At 41.8% G+C, this 17199-nt stretch overlaps 1 protein-coding gene across 7 annotated transcripts in view; it reads right to left on the bottom strand.

The window, feature by feature from the left end:
- Positions 1-17199, bottom strand: part of LOC147323462 (adenosine kinase-like) — a 132874-nt gene that overhangs the window by 33226 nt on the left and 82449 nt on the right. For all 7 annotated transcript variants that reach the window (XM_086303819.1, XM_086303820.1, XM_086303818.1 and 4 more), the window contains one exon: positions 11142-11312. In XM_086303819.1, coding sequence (XP_086159945.1) covers positions 11142-11312 — 171 coding nt within the window. The remainder of the gene's footprint in view (positions 1-11141; positions 11313-17199) is intronic.

Genomic DNA, 17199 nt, shown 5'->3' with positions numbered 1-17199 from the left:
AGGTATTTGTGCTTTACCTTCGTGCCTCTGCTTTATTATTCCAACTTAAAACAGAATGTGTGTGAGATTTCTTTTTTATGTGGCAAGAATGTAACAACCTAAGAATCTGATGAAAACACACTTGCGTATTTCTTGGAAATATGACTTGGTTGCCTACTGATTTCTACTGAATAGATTTTTCTTTGACTTTCTTTATTGTTTACATCTGCTTTATTAAAAAAACGGAACTTGTGCAAAATGTAAATACAAACCTTACATTTAAGTGACAGCAATACAAAGATAACACCAAATGATTTTACTATTTCTTCTTTTCATAATTCAGAAGAGAAGGAAGTTTAGTTTAACACCTGAACCGTCTCGCTCGTCTCACCCCAACTGAGCCTGGTTCTGCCAGAGGTTTCTTCCTCTTAAAGGTGAGTTTTTCCTTCCCACTGTTGCCAAGTCCTTAATCATAGGGGATAATCTGATTGTTGGGGTTTTCTCTGTATTATTGCAGGGGCTTTACCAAACAATATAAAGTGCCTTGAGGTCACTGACTGGCACTACATTAATAAAACTGCAAAATTACCTAAGATGTCATTTAGACTTGTCTTGACTAACTGGACCTGGTCCTGAGAGTCTTCAGTGACAAGAAATTATACCTGAAATCTGCTATGATAGACCTGACGCTTGACTTGGACTAAATCTGTCTTGGTACTAATTCTCAGTAAAGTTCTGCAATCAACTGGTGCAGCATAAACTTGAGGCTTGATTTGGACTTTTGTCTTGCTGAAATAACCAAAGATGTCATCTGAATGGTTACAAATGTTGCTCAAAAACCTCAAAACCTACTTCTTGGTCCCTGCTAACTGCTTTTATTATGTTGGAAATTTGCTATCATGTTTGTGCAACCCAGTATGGTTATCCTGGTGTTTTTCCTCTTGCATATTTCATAGTTTTGCCGCTGTCTTATTCTGTGGAAATTTCACTTCAAATAATGACCTTTGAATGGTGGTTATGTTGAATGGTGATTTTTCTGTCTGGATAAATGACTTTTTGTTGAAATGTGTTTTAGGAAAAACTTTTGATGAGGCTGAGACCAACTTCCTTTCAGTCCATCAATTTTTCGCAGCTTATTATCCAGTAAATTCAACAGACATTTGGTTGCAGGCGGTGCAGACAAAGGTCAAGAAAGCAAACAGCTTTTTTTCCCCCTGCAGTGAGCTGTTGAGAACAGTGACCATACCCTCCTGTGTATAATAAACATGCGAGCATTTGGCCTGCTCTATTTACCTCCTAATGAGAAACAAAGATCTGCTCTTGAGGGACTTGCATGCCTCAGACAATGAAAAACCCAGGGAGGAAAAAAACCTCTTAAAATAATTCAAACCATTTGTGCGCACAGGGGACATGAGATCTTTGAATAAACTGGCCATAGAAAAACTGAGACGATATTCAATATGGTATCTGTCAATGTGGCCATATTCCAGATCAAAATCTGCACGGCAGGCACGGCCCCCTTCAACAATAAGGCTACATGTATGCACAGATCCCATGCGATACGTGTTGCAGGGAAAGCAAATGAACCACATGGCTCATCTAGAAGGAAATACTTTGCACGTTGCATGACGACTGTAAATTAGAGAAAACAATCCTTTCATTCACTTCAAGTGGAAACAAATGGACGCTTTCGTTTCTAAAATAAGCTCACAGGTTCATTGTCCATGGAACAACTAATTAATTTGGTAGTACGGGTGAGTAGATTACGCTTGTTGATTCTGCCTTTGTCAGTTTCTTATCCAGAGAATAGGGGAGTCCTCCAAACGACACTGGAAACCATGACAGTATAGTCTGGACTGTCGGAATACAATCATGAGTAGACAAAGGCAAGTCCTCCCGCCAACTCTGTGTGGATAAGAGGATTGGAGATGGCGGGGGGGGGGGGGCGCGAAGCAACCAGCCAAACTCCAAGCAGCAGTGATATGGGAGGAGGACGGGCATCGGGATTGTAAGGGCATCTGGGAAGCCCGCCGGTGTTCGAAGTTCTGTGAGTCGCTCTATAGCAACAAGCTGATATCCTGCACTCTCTCCTTCTGCGACAGAAATATACTCACCTCAGCACTAGCAGTACGTGGGCACTATTGATCTGCTCCCAGCGCAATATCTCCTCTTACATCCATAATTATTCTCCTTCAGAGAACTCCAATGTGTGCCCTGGCTGCACGACTGGCTGGCTGGCGGGCTTTCTATCTGCCCCCTTGTTAAAGATGCTCTATGGTCTCACATTTCACATTGCACTGCCAACGACCCCCCTCTTAACCCCGGCATTTTCAAATATTTCATGGTTCAGTCCCAGGGTTGGGGAAGGCGGCTACGGCACGGCACAATTACAGTGGTTAGTCGGACTCCTCTGGTGGAGCCATGCTGGCTCCTAAAGTACCATGACTCGCAAACAGACAGCCAGGAAAAACAGAGGAATGTCAGTGAGACCATTCTTCTTCTTCTTCTCCTGCACCGAATGGCTCTCTCTGCCTGCGCACACACAGGACGACTGATGGCTTAACAGCAGCAACACTTTCTGTGATTGAGTAAAGTAGTTCCCAACCTCTTCGTCTTACAAATGAAAAGTTAGTTCGCAAACAGTAAAAGACACCTTTGCTCTTGGTTTTCAACTTCACCCTCAGTGCATAAATATTTGTGAACAACTGACATTAGCGATTCATTCTGCTCACGTTGCAATCAAATGGGTTAGAAATGTTTTTATATCTAACGGATAAACATCTGAAATGCTCATCAGTTCATTTTTTCGTGCTTTCATGCTGTTGAACTGGATGACTGTATTCAGGCAGATTGCCTAATGATGATCTAATCCAGAGGTTCCCAGTGTAAAGTTGGCTATACACCTCATGCACGCCTTTGCTGCAGTGTTTGTTATACCACTGAGATTTAAGCTCCAGTTATACTTTTGGCATTTACTTTCGGGCTATTCCATTCAGTTTCTTTTAACTTCCTTTTTTCCCCCTTTTTATTTCGTTCCGTTTATTCCAGAGGACGGTGGATCAATATGATGTAAAATTCCAAAAAAATAGAGCCATGCTTGAATTATTTATGTAGTTAGAGACACTTTTACAGAGGTGGAAGTCAACTTTGTAGTTTTTAACAATCTACATTATAAGATGCAGATAGAGATTTTAGGGTCTGATTACAAATGCCTAACCTTTAAGCCTGTGCACTTGGTCAAGGTTATTATCAGTTTGTTGCATGTAACAGAGCCCTGGTTTTGTGTTACAGTCTTGTTTAGTGAGCTTTTTCTAAATCTTTAATTTTTGTTATAGGTCAGTGTTAGTTTCAGGAGTGTTTTTCCCTCAGTGTTTCCCGTCTTGAAAACATCATTTGGTCCTCCTGTTTCAGCTCTCTTATGTTAAGTTAATTTATGTTTCTGCATTTTTCCAATTAGTTTTGGTTCTTAGTTCCTGTTTTATTTTGACAGTTTCTTGTCGCAAGTGTCTTGTTTCTAGTTTTACTTCCCCCATCTGCTTGACTGGCTTTGATTATTGTCACCTGTGTCGCGTTACGCTACTGTGTCCACATCTCCTAATTGCGTTCATGTGTATAAATAGTGCTGTCTTCCCTGCTGTCTCATCTTCTTTTAACCTCACTCCTTCTACTTATTCTCTTATTTTGGACTTTTCATCATCTGACATATAAAATCAACTTTTATTCAGTCAGTCTCTTGTCTCTACATTTGGGTCCTTATCTAGCAATTCATGACATTTCTAAAAAATGAAACATATCCACACACTTTTACATCTGGAGACTATCCCAGAGGACGAGAGACAGGTTACACCCTGGACTCCAGAGAACACAAAGATTCTCCATTTTTGATGACATCCACAGCGATAATTGATCGAAAATCACCAGTTATATATATATATATATATATATATATATATATATATATATATATATTTATATTAAACAAAAGATCTACTTTAATCCGCTGTCAGTGTGAAATGAACATCTAGCATTTATGTAACCTGATGAAACATGAGACTCAGGAGGAAATGACTGATGCAATTAAAGCAAAGTACACACGACAATTAAGGAAATTCAACAGTGCCAACGTTTACATATTTTTTTTAAATCCAAGAATGTTTAATGTGATTTCTTATCCCCAGCTGCATGTAATAGTGATTATAGTAGTGAGAGAAGAAGAAGAAAAAGAAAACAATTGATTTCAATTGTCTTGGGTCTTGGGGAGGGCGGATGTATGAGGTAGTATTCAGGAAAAGAAAAAGAGAAAAGAAATAAGTAAAAAGAGCAAAAATAAAAGCAAGGCAGCCTTTGCATTTAGCCAATCATCACAGCTAATGCGGCTATGACTCATCATACAACTCACTGACTGTACGTCACACTGAGGGTCAATGTACTCTGGCGCTGAACGAAAGGCATGTGACTCATCACAGAAATAGCACATTAAATTAAAATTCAGTTGTGAAAGACACAAAGGAGAGCGGCAGCTAATACTTCATGTCTTTTCCTCCAATGACACATTGTGATTGTTCCGCTTCGCCGGCTTTAGAGATGGTTCTGTGTTCATCCTCCCAGTTGGCCTGTGGGGCCTTGTGAATAAACACATAGAGGTTAATGTCTCATGTTCTCCCCCCACCACCACCACCCTCGTTCTCTGCAGACAGCTCTGACAGGAGAGGAGAGAGAGAAGAGCCTAAAAGGAAAGCTGTTTCAGTAACACGCTAATCTGACTCTCGCATCTCTTTGTTTTAGGCAGTAGACGGCATATTTTCCCCAAGCTACCGTTGAGAAGCACATCTCGAGTCTGCTGTGGGTGAGCTGTCAAGGGGAAACTCTTTTTCCTATTCTTTTTTTTCTTTTTCCTCTTTTTTTGTGCAAAAAAAAACACCCATCAATACCCTAAGGGCCCTTTAGTGAACTTGCCATCACCTACACATACTGACAGCAGAGAGCACGTACTTCCACAGTCCCGCATACGTCACTGAGGTGATAAACAGCCACGGGTCTCACCACAGAGATAAGGCTTCCAAGCAGTCTATCAAACAAACAAAGCCAGATGACGAATCTAGAGAGATGTTAAGAAATGACGCCGTATTGCCCATGTATCTCCTCTGCCACCCTTTTTTTCCATTCACACATTGACAGACAGACAGACAGACAGACAGACAGACAGACACACACACACACACACTATATATATATATATATATATATATATATATATATATATATATATATATATATATATATATATATTAGGGGTGCAACGATACACAAAATTCACGGTTCGGTTCGGTTCGATACTTTGGTGTCACGGTTCGATATTTTTTCGATACAAAAAAAATGTTCATGCCTTTTTAATTAGTCATTTATTAAAATTATAAATATATATTTTAATTCAAAAGTACAGTTTTTAAATTTAACCCTAACCCTTGTGCGTGTTTTTTATTTTGACAGCGAATGCGCACCTGCGGACCACTTATGTGCAGCCCTGGTTATTTAGCTCGTCATATTGCAGCCACAGAAATTATTTTGTCCATGAAACCATAAAGCTGCACTTTCTTTTTGCCTTATACTCTGATTTGTCATAACTTCTCCGTTTTGTGGTAAGCTTTTCTTTGGCTGTCACTTCTTCACCCTGACCTGTCTTATTTGGCTCAGCAGAACTAAAATATATATCTGTCTGTGAAGGTTCTCAGTCATCCAGGTCATCGTAGTGAAATATATATCCTGCTGCTTTTACACACGGACTCACATTAGCTCAGCGATTCTCTGCGCGATCAACCTCTCACATGTTTAAGCTGTGGGAGATTTCACTTGTCATGTTTGCATAGTAAGCTAACGATTAATAAGACGATGTCAGAGGAATTGGTGCACAAATTGTCATCACTCACAGATCAGTGCTGTCGCTCTCTATACACAGTTCGCACGATTGCAAAGTGAAAGCAAAAAAACAAGCGCAAATTCAAACGCGATTTCAATATGTCACATATTGACAGTGGCTCACCGATGCCAATGACATAATTACCCAGCTACATTTCTGAAAGAATGCAAAAGCATTGACATATATTTTTCCTTCTTACAATAGCCCGACGGGCAGGGAAGAGATAGATTTTGGTAGCCCGACTGAAAAAATCGCTAGCCCCAGGACGTCAGGCTAGCGATATTGCAAGCCCTGTATCTGATTGAGGAATCATGCATCTTTGGAAAAGAGAGTTTATTACAGAGAAATGTCTCTTTCCAAAATAAAAGCTATACTATCCGCTTCTTCTGGGCTATATTCTCAGCAGCATAAGGAGAATCCTGTGCTAACAGCTGTCTAAATGACTCGGCTAAAGTTAGTAGCATGCTTGTTGTTTTTGTCTTTGCACTAGGATGATGTCGGCATAAATGTGCAGTCATATTCGTTGTGTTCCCACTAGTGCTTTCAGGTTAATCTCGTTGAAATGACCTTAACACCACAACATGGCAAATCTCCGTTAACGAGCTACCGCCGATCGCCCCGTGCGTGGGGCTAGACGGCCAACACGTTAACGAGCTAACTGCGCTAACACACTAGTTCCCACCCATGTAATTGAGCATTGCATGGCACATCCAACATACTGTTTTACTTTAGTCCATGACTCGCTTACCTTCAGGGTCATACGTCACATGAAAACCAAAATAATTCCAAACGCCAGATCTAAATGAGGGTGGGGGAGGTGCCCTGCGCTCTTCCTTCTGACTATGCTGTCTGTGTTGAGCGCTCAGTGGATCTGCGCTCGACAGTGCAGCCTAGGCGGAGTAGTCGAACGCAGATTCACTGAGCGCTCCACACAGACAGCATCGTCAGAGGGAAAGTTGATAAAATAAATTACAAATGTTGTATTGTTCGATACATACGCGTACCGAACCGAAAGCACTGTATCGAACGGTTCAATATCGATACGAATATCGTTGCACCCCTAATAATATATATATATATATATATATATATATATATATATATATATATATATATATACACATACACACTTGTACATCTACTTTAGTCTGTCCTGGAAAAATCATTAGAGATCCCCCCTTCCACCCCATGCACACACAAATACGCACAATGCATGTAGATGGAGAAAAATAGGGCTGAGAGCCAAAAGACCTGAGGGGCTTTTCATGACAATAACCTTCTGTGGAGTTGCTTGTATCCCTCCACCTAGATCACTGAGAGGTGCTGAAGGATGGATGGGAAAATAAGCAAGATAACCATACAAAATATTAGGCGAGGAACATTCGCACAAAGTACAGAGGAGGAAGAAATCCGTGTCATTTTGCTCTCATGGCCTGGAGAGATGGCAGGCTAAATGCTCTTTTAAAACAGCTTGAACATTGAAATGATGATGGCTCCTTTTGCCTCGGCGAAGCACATTAATACATAGCCGAACGCCATTTCCACTTTTGTTAAATGGCTCACCTATTGAGTATTCAATTACAATGGCTGTCTCTCGTTTGGAAGACGGGGCTGGGACCCATATAAATAAGCTCCCTCTGAGTGTGGAGGTGCAGAATGCATTGGACAGCAATGGAAAGCATGCAGAGCTCCTGTATGGGGGTGGTATATAATGTTAATGGCTGAGAAGTGAGGAGGTTGTTCGGTACTGGCTGTGGGGCAAAAAACTAAGCACATCATCTGCAGCACTGTTTTATTAAGGAAGCGCATTTTTAAAACATTCTGACAGGGGAAAGAGAAGCCGAAGCACACGGACTGATCTAAATTGAGAAAGCTGTGAATCCTGGCTAAAAGAAATATCAGTCAGGGTGAATAATTCAGCCTTGATTAATCGTTCCATTTGTCTATGATATGCCTAAAATGCCACAAAACAAATCCACCAGTAATGGTCCAGTCCTCCCTCCCCCCCCATTGTGTGGTTTATCTCTCATGCTCAAATAGCAAAAGCAAATTGTGGCTAATTTTATCGGCGAATCCACTGGCATGTGGTTTTTCCAGCGGTAATGATTCCCTCATTCGGGCCTAATTAACTGCGGCCATTAAATGGAGGGAAATGTAATGCCCTGGGTTCCATGTCAGGTAGTCAGAGGAGGACAGCACAGGAGGACTCAATTAGGCCGGTGCTGTTCCCAGGTTATCACACGACATGTTTGCCAATTAAGAGAAGTAGCGTCTGATGTCTATGCGCCTCTGCCGGCACCACCTCCGAGGTCCTGCCAACGCAGAAACCGCACTGCCCCCCTCCTCCTCCTCCTCCACCTCCCCTCAGCAGTGAAGGAACAGACACTACACTATGCCCCAAAAAGGCAGTAATTACAGGATGGATGGAAGACTGTTATATAAGCACGAGGCTGCCGATAGAGCAGGCAGGGCCTGCTGATGCCAGGTTTAAAACAAGTACCAGCAGGATCGAGTTATAGCAGAATTACCCAGGGTAGACTCAAACACAGACACATTTCAACATCAGAAGCTGGCAGGAGAGAAAAAACAAAACAAGAGAAGAAACAGAGGCTATTGACATGTTTTGAAGTCTGCCGTGTTGCAAAACTGTTTGGGAATTTAAAAATGATTAAACGTGAGTTGTGATCTGGCTGAAATAAGTTCCCAGTCGTGGAAAAATAAGGTGGCAATCAAAAACGATCTCGCTCAAATTTATTACATGTCATTTTCAAAACATGAGATCTTACAGCTGCTTTAAACATTTTTTTCCCCAAGTGAGACTAGCTCTGTATCGTGACTCAGTAAGTGTGGGAGAGGAAGGCAGAGACAAGCAGACACATTAGCCTTCCCTTATGGCACATTCTGCAAGGCTATAGGAGTCAGCCTGCATGATCCTGACTGTCACTGACTTGTTATGAAAGCATCGCGGGCTGAGGGTTATCCATCACATTGGGGGGTGGAAGCTGGGGCGAGAGGACGGCCGGGGGGGCTGGAAGGGGCAAGCGTGGGCGAGGCGGCTCTGTTGCCTGTCACTCACCATGCACCACTGCATGACCGGCAACCTTGTCTGGCTTGTGCACAATGGGAGGTCTGGGGCTCGACTGTATGAGCAGTCATTCCCCCCTCCCAGCAGCCAATACAGAGGTGAGGGGGTGGGGGAGCCAAAAGGAGTCAAAACACTCTGGACAGGCATTAGTCCTATACAGACCCTTGAAGATCTCACTGCTTGAGGCGGCTGAGCAGTTAATCAGCCCTCTGTTTCTTTTCACTGAAACTCTTATTTTGGTGTTCTTAGCCAGGTTCAATTTCAGAAAGCGAGCCCTGACAGAGTCTCCGAAAGATAATCTACTTCAACAAACATACATTGCAATTATCCGGAGTCATTAAATCGTAATGACTGGAGGTGTGAGCAAACTTCTTAAACAAACAGTTACAGTACCACCCACTAGAAAATACATAACGCTTGCAAAATGTACAGCACGGTTTAAGGAGACAGAATCGTTCCTCACAGCAATTAGGAAGCAAGAGAGAGAGAGAGAGGTGCATATGTAAAAGGGAGGTCTTATGTTGGGAATGGAAAAGAGGGGAAAAAAGCTGAAGTCAGCAATGGCAATAAATCCTCAAATGCTGAGCAGTTTCTTCCAGCTCTGTCCCGGTCTGCAGACCCCATCTCTAACCTGAAGACGGGGCTCTGTTTAGTAACTTTAGCAGTGGGGAGGCAAGTTCAGCCCAGTGAACATCCACTCCACTTCCCTCTGCTTTGCGCCTGCCCCCAAAGGTGCAGTTTGTCCTCAGAGTTAAGCTCGTCTGCTCTGTTAGAGGATACTTCCCAGCAGCAGCACACTCTGTGACTACAGCTTGACCTCAAATCACCTACTCGCTTCCACAAAGCGGAGAAAAATCGATAGATCAACTGGGATGGAATGGTGACGCAAGTGAGATGATTGATTAACGCGCTCGGTTTTATTCATCTCTTAATAGTGAGCGAGAAGTGAGACGTTAAATGGATACTGAGGAGAGCAATAAGTGGAATCAAAGGTCGGACACAGCCCTTTGATTTTACTTTAAACATGGCGACATATGAAGCACTCAGACAGGACGAACCCCCAGCGAGAGAAAACACAGAAGTGCGATAAACAGGTGTTATAGTTCATTGAATAACACTAAACTGTTTAAGCAGAAAAAAAGGCTTAAGTAAATAAATGATTGATATCTCCACACTTTCATATCTGAGTGTTTAAGAACATAGGTAGTTTATGTATAATATCTATATCAAGAGTATTATGCTTCAGTTTTTGTTCATTCAATGCTACTGTACTAAATCTGACACACGCTGTGGTGAGACAAAAAGGCTAAATGCGCAATGTTAGCGTGACTATGCATAAAGCGGAATGATTTCACATTTTATCGACTAAAAAACAAGAAATTGTTGCACAAGGTAAAATTATACATACAGGCTCAAATATATACCCCTACTAATATTTGGTTGAATCTTCCTTAGCAAACTGAACCTCAACCAGATGCTTTTGCTGACCCTCAACAAGCTTCTGGCTTAATTCTGGCTAGATATTTCACTGCTCAAGTTCCTCTAAATTGGTTGGTTTCTTGGTTTGGACCTAAGTTTTAAGCATAGTCCACAAATTTTCAATAGGGTTGAGGTCAAGGCGTGTGGAAGCCAATTCCAGATGGTTAATGTTAGCCTGCTTTATCCATTTCAGTTTGGGATCATTGTCCTTTTGGAAAATCTGATTGCCACCTAGCTGTTGATTTGAGGTCACATTGAAGGATTTGGAGGTAATCCAAGCTGTCATACATACTGTTACAATGGTGACCATATTAAACCTGGCTAAAGTGCCACCTTATGAGGTCAGCATTTATTCAGGTAACGTCTGTGAACCGAAATCTCAGGCTTCAGACTGCTCTACATACTCCCCATGTATGACGTCAAAGAGAAGAGGGACATCCTTACTATGGAAATCTCATTCAGGAGCAGCAGCTGTGCACTTGTAAACCTGCTGTTCACATCTCTTGTTTGCAAAGTGCAGCCAATCAAAAGAAAGGAAGAGGGAAAAGCAGCTAAATCAGCTTGTCTCAAAGCCAAATATAAGAATTTGTCAATTTCAATTGTAAAATTTGCAAAAACAAATATAATAAGCTGGAAATATCTGTCCTAAAGAGGCTTGAATGCACGTCTCGTTTCACTTACCGTCTCGTTGCCGAACAAGATGTCGACATAAGGCATAACCTTCATCAAGGGCTCTTTAAAGAATTGGCTGATGAATGGTGCCGAGAGGTTCATGCAAAAAATTTTGTTCTTATCGGAAGCGTGTCTTGCCACCTTGACGATCGACTCCAGGGACACAGTGAGGAAAAAACCCTGAAACAAGAGAAAATATTTACTACATTATAATTTCGTGGGTTTGACTGACATCAGCTAAATCAAACAAATTAATCTGTACAGTGCCTGCGCACAGGCAGAATTATCAGTGTTTTGACAACGGTACATAGGCCCAGAAATGACTGAACTGTAACGGGCTCCTGTGAAATGAAACACTTCCAACAGCTAATTTGTAGGTTTTGGATTCTGACGAGGTAGTTTTAGGGTGACATGGCTTGATAATCTTGAAATAACATAGCAGCCAAAGGGCAGGAAAAGGAAAAAAAGAAACTGCAGTGCTCAAACACTTATCTGAAATGGTTTCTTAGAACATAAGCGGAGCAACAAAGAAGAGGAAAAAGGACAGGAAAAAATCCATCCAGGACAAAGCCTGTGGCTGAGCTCCAAGGCTTGTACTGGAGGAAGCAACATGCACATATCCGATGATAGGGCGAACAAAAGTCTTGTCTGGACTCTCCTTACTTGGAAACAAGAGAGGCAGGCCCACTCATTGTGTGAATGAATACAAATCAGGTAAGAAAACACCTTTGTGTTTCAGGTGGAAACCTGAAGCGAGACTCTCCTGCAAGCCACACAAAAACACTCCTCCTTTGATACTGATCTTCTTAACCTTGTTTTTCAGCAACAAGCTGCTCTGTAAAACCACTGTGTCACAATAGGGGCAAAGGGGAGAAGGAGAGGGGGGGGCAAGTTTCAGCTCATTGATACATTTAATCTTGCTGAAAAGCTTCCATTGTAGACTACAGTGCAGTTCTCATTAAAGCACTATGACATTTGCAGCAATAGAGGAGCGACCTCTATGAAAAAGAACAGGGTATAATACCAGTGAATAGAGGGTGACTGTGTAGTCAATCAAATGTACAAGGCATTACAATGCAGCCGTGCTGAGGTGAATTTTTTTTATTATGCATTCATGTGTCATTCTGCTCTCTGGCCAGACATTTTTGTTCCTCTGATGAGCTTGTACGTCCTGCGGGCGTTTTTCTCGGGGGAAAAAAGTCTTCAGGTTGAGGCTCAGGTCATCCTGTGGTTGCTGGGTCACAGTACCATCTGTCGAAGACTAAAAAGGTGTTTTCAATGGGTCCGCCGGCACAAAAAGAACTCACTCTGGGCTAATGGCCCATCACTGACCCTGACATTTTTCTTTTGCGGTGTGCCAATGTGTCAGAGGAAGGGGAGATTGTTTTCTGACACAAATGGTCTTTTTTGGTAGTTGAAAATAAACTGTCATGGTTACCGTAATGTTAACGCTGATCAAAGGCCCGTGGCTCGATCAAATATCCCGAGGGGTGGTGAACTTTAAAAGCCAGCTTCTCTAATCACACACTGGCTCTGTGTAATTTACTTCTAACCTCAGTACCACTGCCAGTGCTATTGCATTAAACTGCTCAGAAATGCAGCAGATTAAGTGATGTTTGAGTGGATTATAAGCTTGAAATACTAAAAAAAACAATTTATACTTATTAAACCTTCAAGTCCATTTTGGTGCTTTGGATAAACTTTAACCTCAATGCATTATGTTAATTGTCTAATTAGCACGATATGTTTATTAATATGTTATTAATGCTATACAGTTTTCCTAACAGACATCTGGTTAGGATGTTTCAGAGAAGAGATGTTTCATGGGCTATGAACAGCACCTCAGTATGTGAATGTAAACAAACACATAGGAGGAAGAATAGGTGACAGGGACACATCGAGATGATGACAGCCAGGAGGAGAAAGAAGCCTTCACTAAAGGGTGAAGGGTGACTACTGGTATGAACTTTGTTTAACTGGGTGTCTGCATAGCCATTTTTATTTCTGAGAAAAAGCTATTAGGAGGAGCGTGTCAGGCTACATTTCACTGTGTGTTATACTTGTATAACTATGCATGTGACAAATAATAAAGAACCTTGAACCTTGAACCTATTAGTATACTAGTCTGGTAAAAAGTGTAATGTTTATGTAAATTATTTATTACTTTGGGTAACAGTATATATTACTGTTACATGCACACACAGGTAGATCCTAGGGTCCGCAGGTTCTGATCTGCCTAGCCACCACCTAGCAATGGGCGAAAATGACTCACTTTTTTTGCATTTCTGTACCTAAAACGTTCTAAAAACATATAATTTTTCATTTCAATGCAATAACATCTCATTTATACACACAAAAGCTGATATATGCATGCCTTGCAACCATTTAGCAATAGGCTAAAATGACCCCTTTTTGTGATATTTGTTTTATGCATGGGCATGTAAAGCAATCCTTGTGAATTAAAAGCTCAATCTGTGGAGGCTTTATTTTCCACTCTTGACTACCAAACTCACTCTTCAAAGAGCTGTAGCATCCTTAGTCTTAAGCATGCGATTTAGCTTGGAACACAGTAGCCCCTTCCTCCTATTGTTATTCAAACCTCCTATTTACGAGGGGCAGCCAATCAGAAGAAAGATGGCTTAAAGAGAGATTGGCTTTAACAAAGTTAAGCTGAGGATCAGTATAAGATAATTAAGGGTTATTTTAAACTATGGCTCTTAAAAGCTTCTCTAGCTCAAAAATAAGAACAAGTGGCTCTGAAAAGATCAGTCAGATAGAGAGTGAATGGAAAATACATCAGACCACCCTCCTGAAAAAAGGAATTAAATGATAGACACACAGACAGATAGATGATCTAACTCCGCTCCAAACTACAGGAACCCTGCAAAACAGTCCAACATAAACTATAATAAAGTAAAGCAAAGGAAAATAAAGAGTTTTTATGTAGTCTTTTAACATCTGTCAAAAAACTCAGCTTTGAAGAACAAAAATCCACTTAAAATATTATATAGTGTACATTATATTGCAGGAATCCTGCTCATAAAAACCATGTAGGTCGTTTCTTCCAAACGACACACCAATCTTGTGGCTTGCGGGGAGAAAAAGTCAGACTTTGAGGCATGCAAAATTCCAGTTATCATCAGTAGTCTGTGCTGACTACGCAACGGGAGAAGTTAAGTCTTTAACACTGCGACGCAGATCGTGTATCACGAATACCAGATCTAGTTTCCCAGGTGTCAGAGAGCTCTGTGAAGTGGGGTGACGATCACATTTCCAGGTCAAGATGATCAAAGTGCTGGGTACACTTCGTACAAATTCCACCCAGGCACAACATTCAATAAAGCCTTCAGAAATGCATTTTCCTGGCAGACAATAATGCAGAGCGATGTTTGGCCATGTCAAGTGGTAATTTGAGGGAAGAGCTGGAAAGGCACAGCATCCATTTTCAATGTTTACGCTAAAAAGAGGAATGACTTACACTTTAGGCAGAGAAAGAAAATGTCTAAATGCTACTCTGAGATGAAATTAGTGGTAATCTAACCATAGAGGTCCTAACCAGCAGCAGCAGCAGCACGCTATCACACTTCCTCTGCATTGTATCAGTGTTTTCCCTGGGGCTGCTCACATCTGAAAAGCTGGGTGTGATGGATGGCATGGTGTCACTGGGCTTAAAATAAAAGTGGACATCTGAAGGGTAAAAATGATCTATTTTGGGAAGGGCATTTTCATTTGCGCCAGCAGCAGAGGTGGTCATGGAAAAGAAAAAGCTTCTTTTTTTTTAGGTCTAATTTAATTCTGCAGGAATAAGGGGGAGTGTTCAAAGTAGTGTGTCGTGAAGGTTTTATTTGACACTTCCTATTACTCAAGAATGATGGAAAGAATTTAAACTATCACCACCTCAGTGAAAAGAGTAATTACGTCCATGGCAATTGCGCTAAATTTAATCAAATCTCCAGATCTTAGTTTTATTTATAAAACCACTAATCACAGATTTGTAGAGGATTTTCTCAATATTTCCATATGTATGAAATGAGCATATCCAATGTGTAAAAGGTTTTTAAATAGAACATACACTGCATTGCCAAGAGTATACGCTCACCCATCCAAATCACTGGATTCAGGTGATTCAATCACTTCAATGGGCCACAACAGTGAGCTGTTAGTTGTACTGTAACTAAGTGGAAGTGACTGGGAACAACAGCAATTCAGCCATGCAGTGGTAGGCCATGTAACATCACAGAGTGGGGTCAGCAGATGCTGAGTTCGCCAGCTTTCTGCAGAGTCAGTCACTACAGACCTCCACACTTCACGTGGTCTTCAGATTAGCTCAAGAACAATGCATAGAGAGCTTCATGGAATGGGCTTCATGGCTGGGCAGCTGCATCCAAGCCTTACATCCCCAAATGCAATTTAAGTGTTGGATGCAGTGGTGCAAAGCATGCTGCCACTGGACTCTAAAGCAGTGGAGAAGTGTTCCCTGGAGTGACGAATAATACCTCTCTATCGGGCAGCCAATGCAATCACAAGGTAGTTTTCAGTGCAGTTCCCTCTGGGAACAGTCATTGTTCTGGCCAACCAGTTGGGCAATATGTATTGTTCCCAAGCAATTGGAAGTTGCCAGGGAATCGCTGACGTGATTGCTCGTTGCACATCTCTTTGGAAGTGGTGGTCACATGGTCCACCCAGGCTATGGCTAGATCTCAAAAGCAGTTGTTTGCAAATACAGTCATCGCATGAACTTCTATATTTTTTCCCCCACTGCGACCCTTTGTGGCCAACAGAAGAACTTGTGCGCTGTGCTTGAAAATACAAATCATTATTCTAGCTGTGTGCCTTCACCCTGTTTAGCACAATGTCACACTAGCCGACTACAAACCACATCATCGCTCTGATACACTGCTCACAGTTTGTGATCTTGCTGCTCGATTTCTATCTATTACCCAAACACGAGCAGCGGTTTCACATGCTTTTCTTTTTTCCTAGTTTCAGCAGAGGGCGGCCTAATGTGACTTGAGACCCTCAATTCAAGTAAAGAAAAGCTTCAATCACACAAAAAGTCTATCGTGCCATCAGAATAAAAACCTGAGATTCCTCTTTGAGCTGCCAAATGTAAAGAGTAGACAAGAATGGAGTTAAAGTGTAGAGCAGGAGAGACATTTGACAACTAAGAGCAGCTACAAGACTGCAGCATTCGACTAAGACCTGCATGAAATCAGACACAGCAGCACGATTTCAATTTTTAAAAAACATTTTTTGGCATTTACTCTAGCGATACATAACCTTTTTCATAGCAAAGCCCTGCAAGCTAACCTCCAGTGTTTCAAAAGACTCCCAGGCCATGCTATCCCTGTCATTATCATAGACAGCCCCCCCATCACGCTCTCTGGTGCACAGGGTTCATTACACAGAATTAGATGTCACACAGATCAGAGCGCCCGTGATGCCACACAGTGCTCTCCTCCTCTGTTATCTCTGTAAAGCACTGTTGCGAGGTGGATCGATAGCTGAGGTTTGGAGCTTCATTAGCTCAGTATGACTCCATCTCCATCAAGACACCTCTGGCATGCTACGCTAGTGTCGCGAGATATATTTTACTCCCCGATCGTGAAGGTCGTGCTGTTTTACACACAAACACACGGGGGACAAACAAGGCCTTTCACACCTACTGTGCTGTGGGGTAGTGGAGCTGTGGGTGAATCTGTGTTAGGCTCTGGCTCAATAGACAGGAGAAAGAATGATGACAAATAAACAGAGGTAAGTGATTAATGGTGTCACAAAGTGCCTTGAGTGGAGGGGGGAAAAATTACAAGGATGAAAAGAGCTAATTTAAGGCTTTTCATTTCAAAGGAAAATGAGCGCTACAAAACAACTGGGATTTTCACAATGCTAATGATGTTTTGTTTGCATTGAAACGGCCAGTTGGTTTCATTTGGAAACAAGTTCAATTAAACCAACAGAGAAGATAAATGTGTAACAACCTCACAACATGATTGAGCATTCACCGCCCTTTTAGGATGTTTGATCTGACTGCGAGGCAATTCAGGCGCGCTGATAGCATCTGCCTCTT

Source organism: Aulonocara sp. 'chitande type north' Nkhata Bay, linkage group LG8 (assembly GCF_057382095.1).
Source record: "Aulonocara sp. 'chitande type north' Nkhata Bay isolate Kocher_YH1m ecotype deep benthic linkage group LG8, A_spYH_male_GT1.1, whole genome shotgun sequence".
Classification (NCBI taxonomy): Eukaryota; Metazoa; Chordata; class Actinopteri; order Cichliformes; family Cichlidae; genus Aulonocara; species Aulonocara sp. 'chitande type north' Nkhata Bay.
The sequence above is the reverse complement of the archived record's forward strand: the minus strand, read 5'-3'. Positions and strand labels throughout refer to the sequence as shown.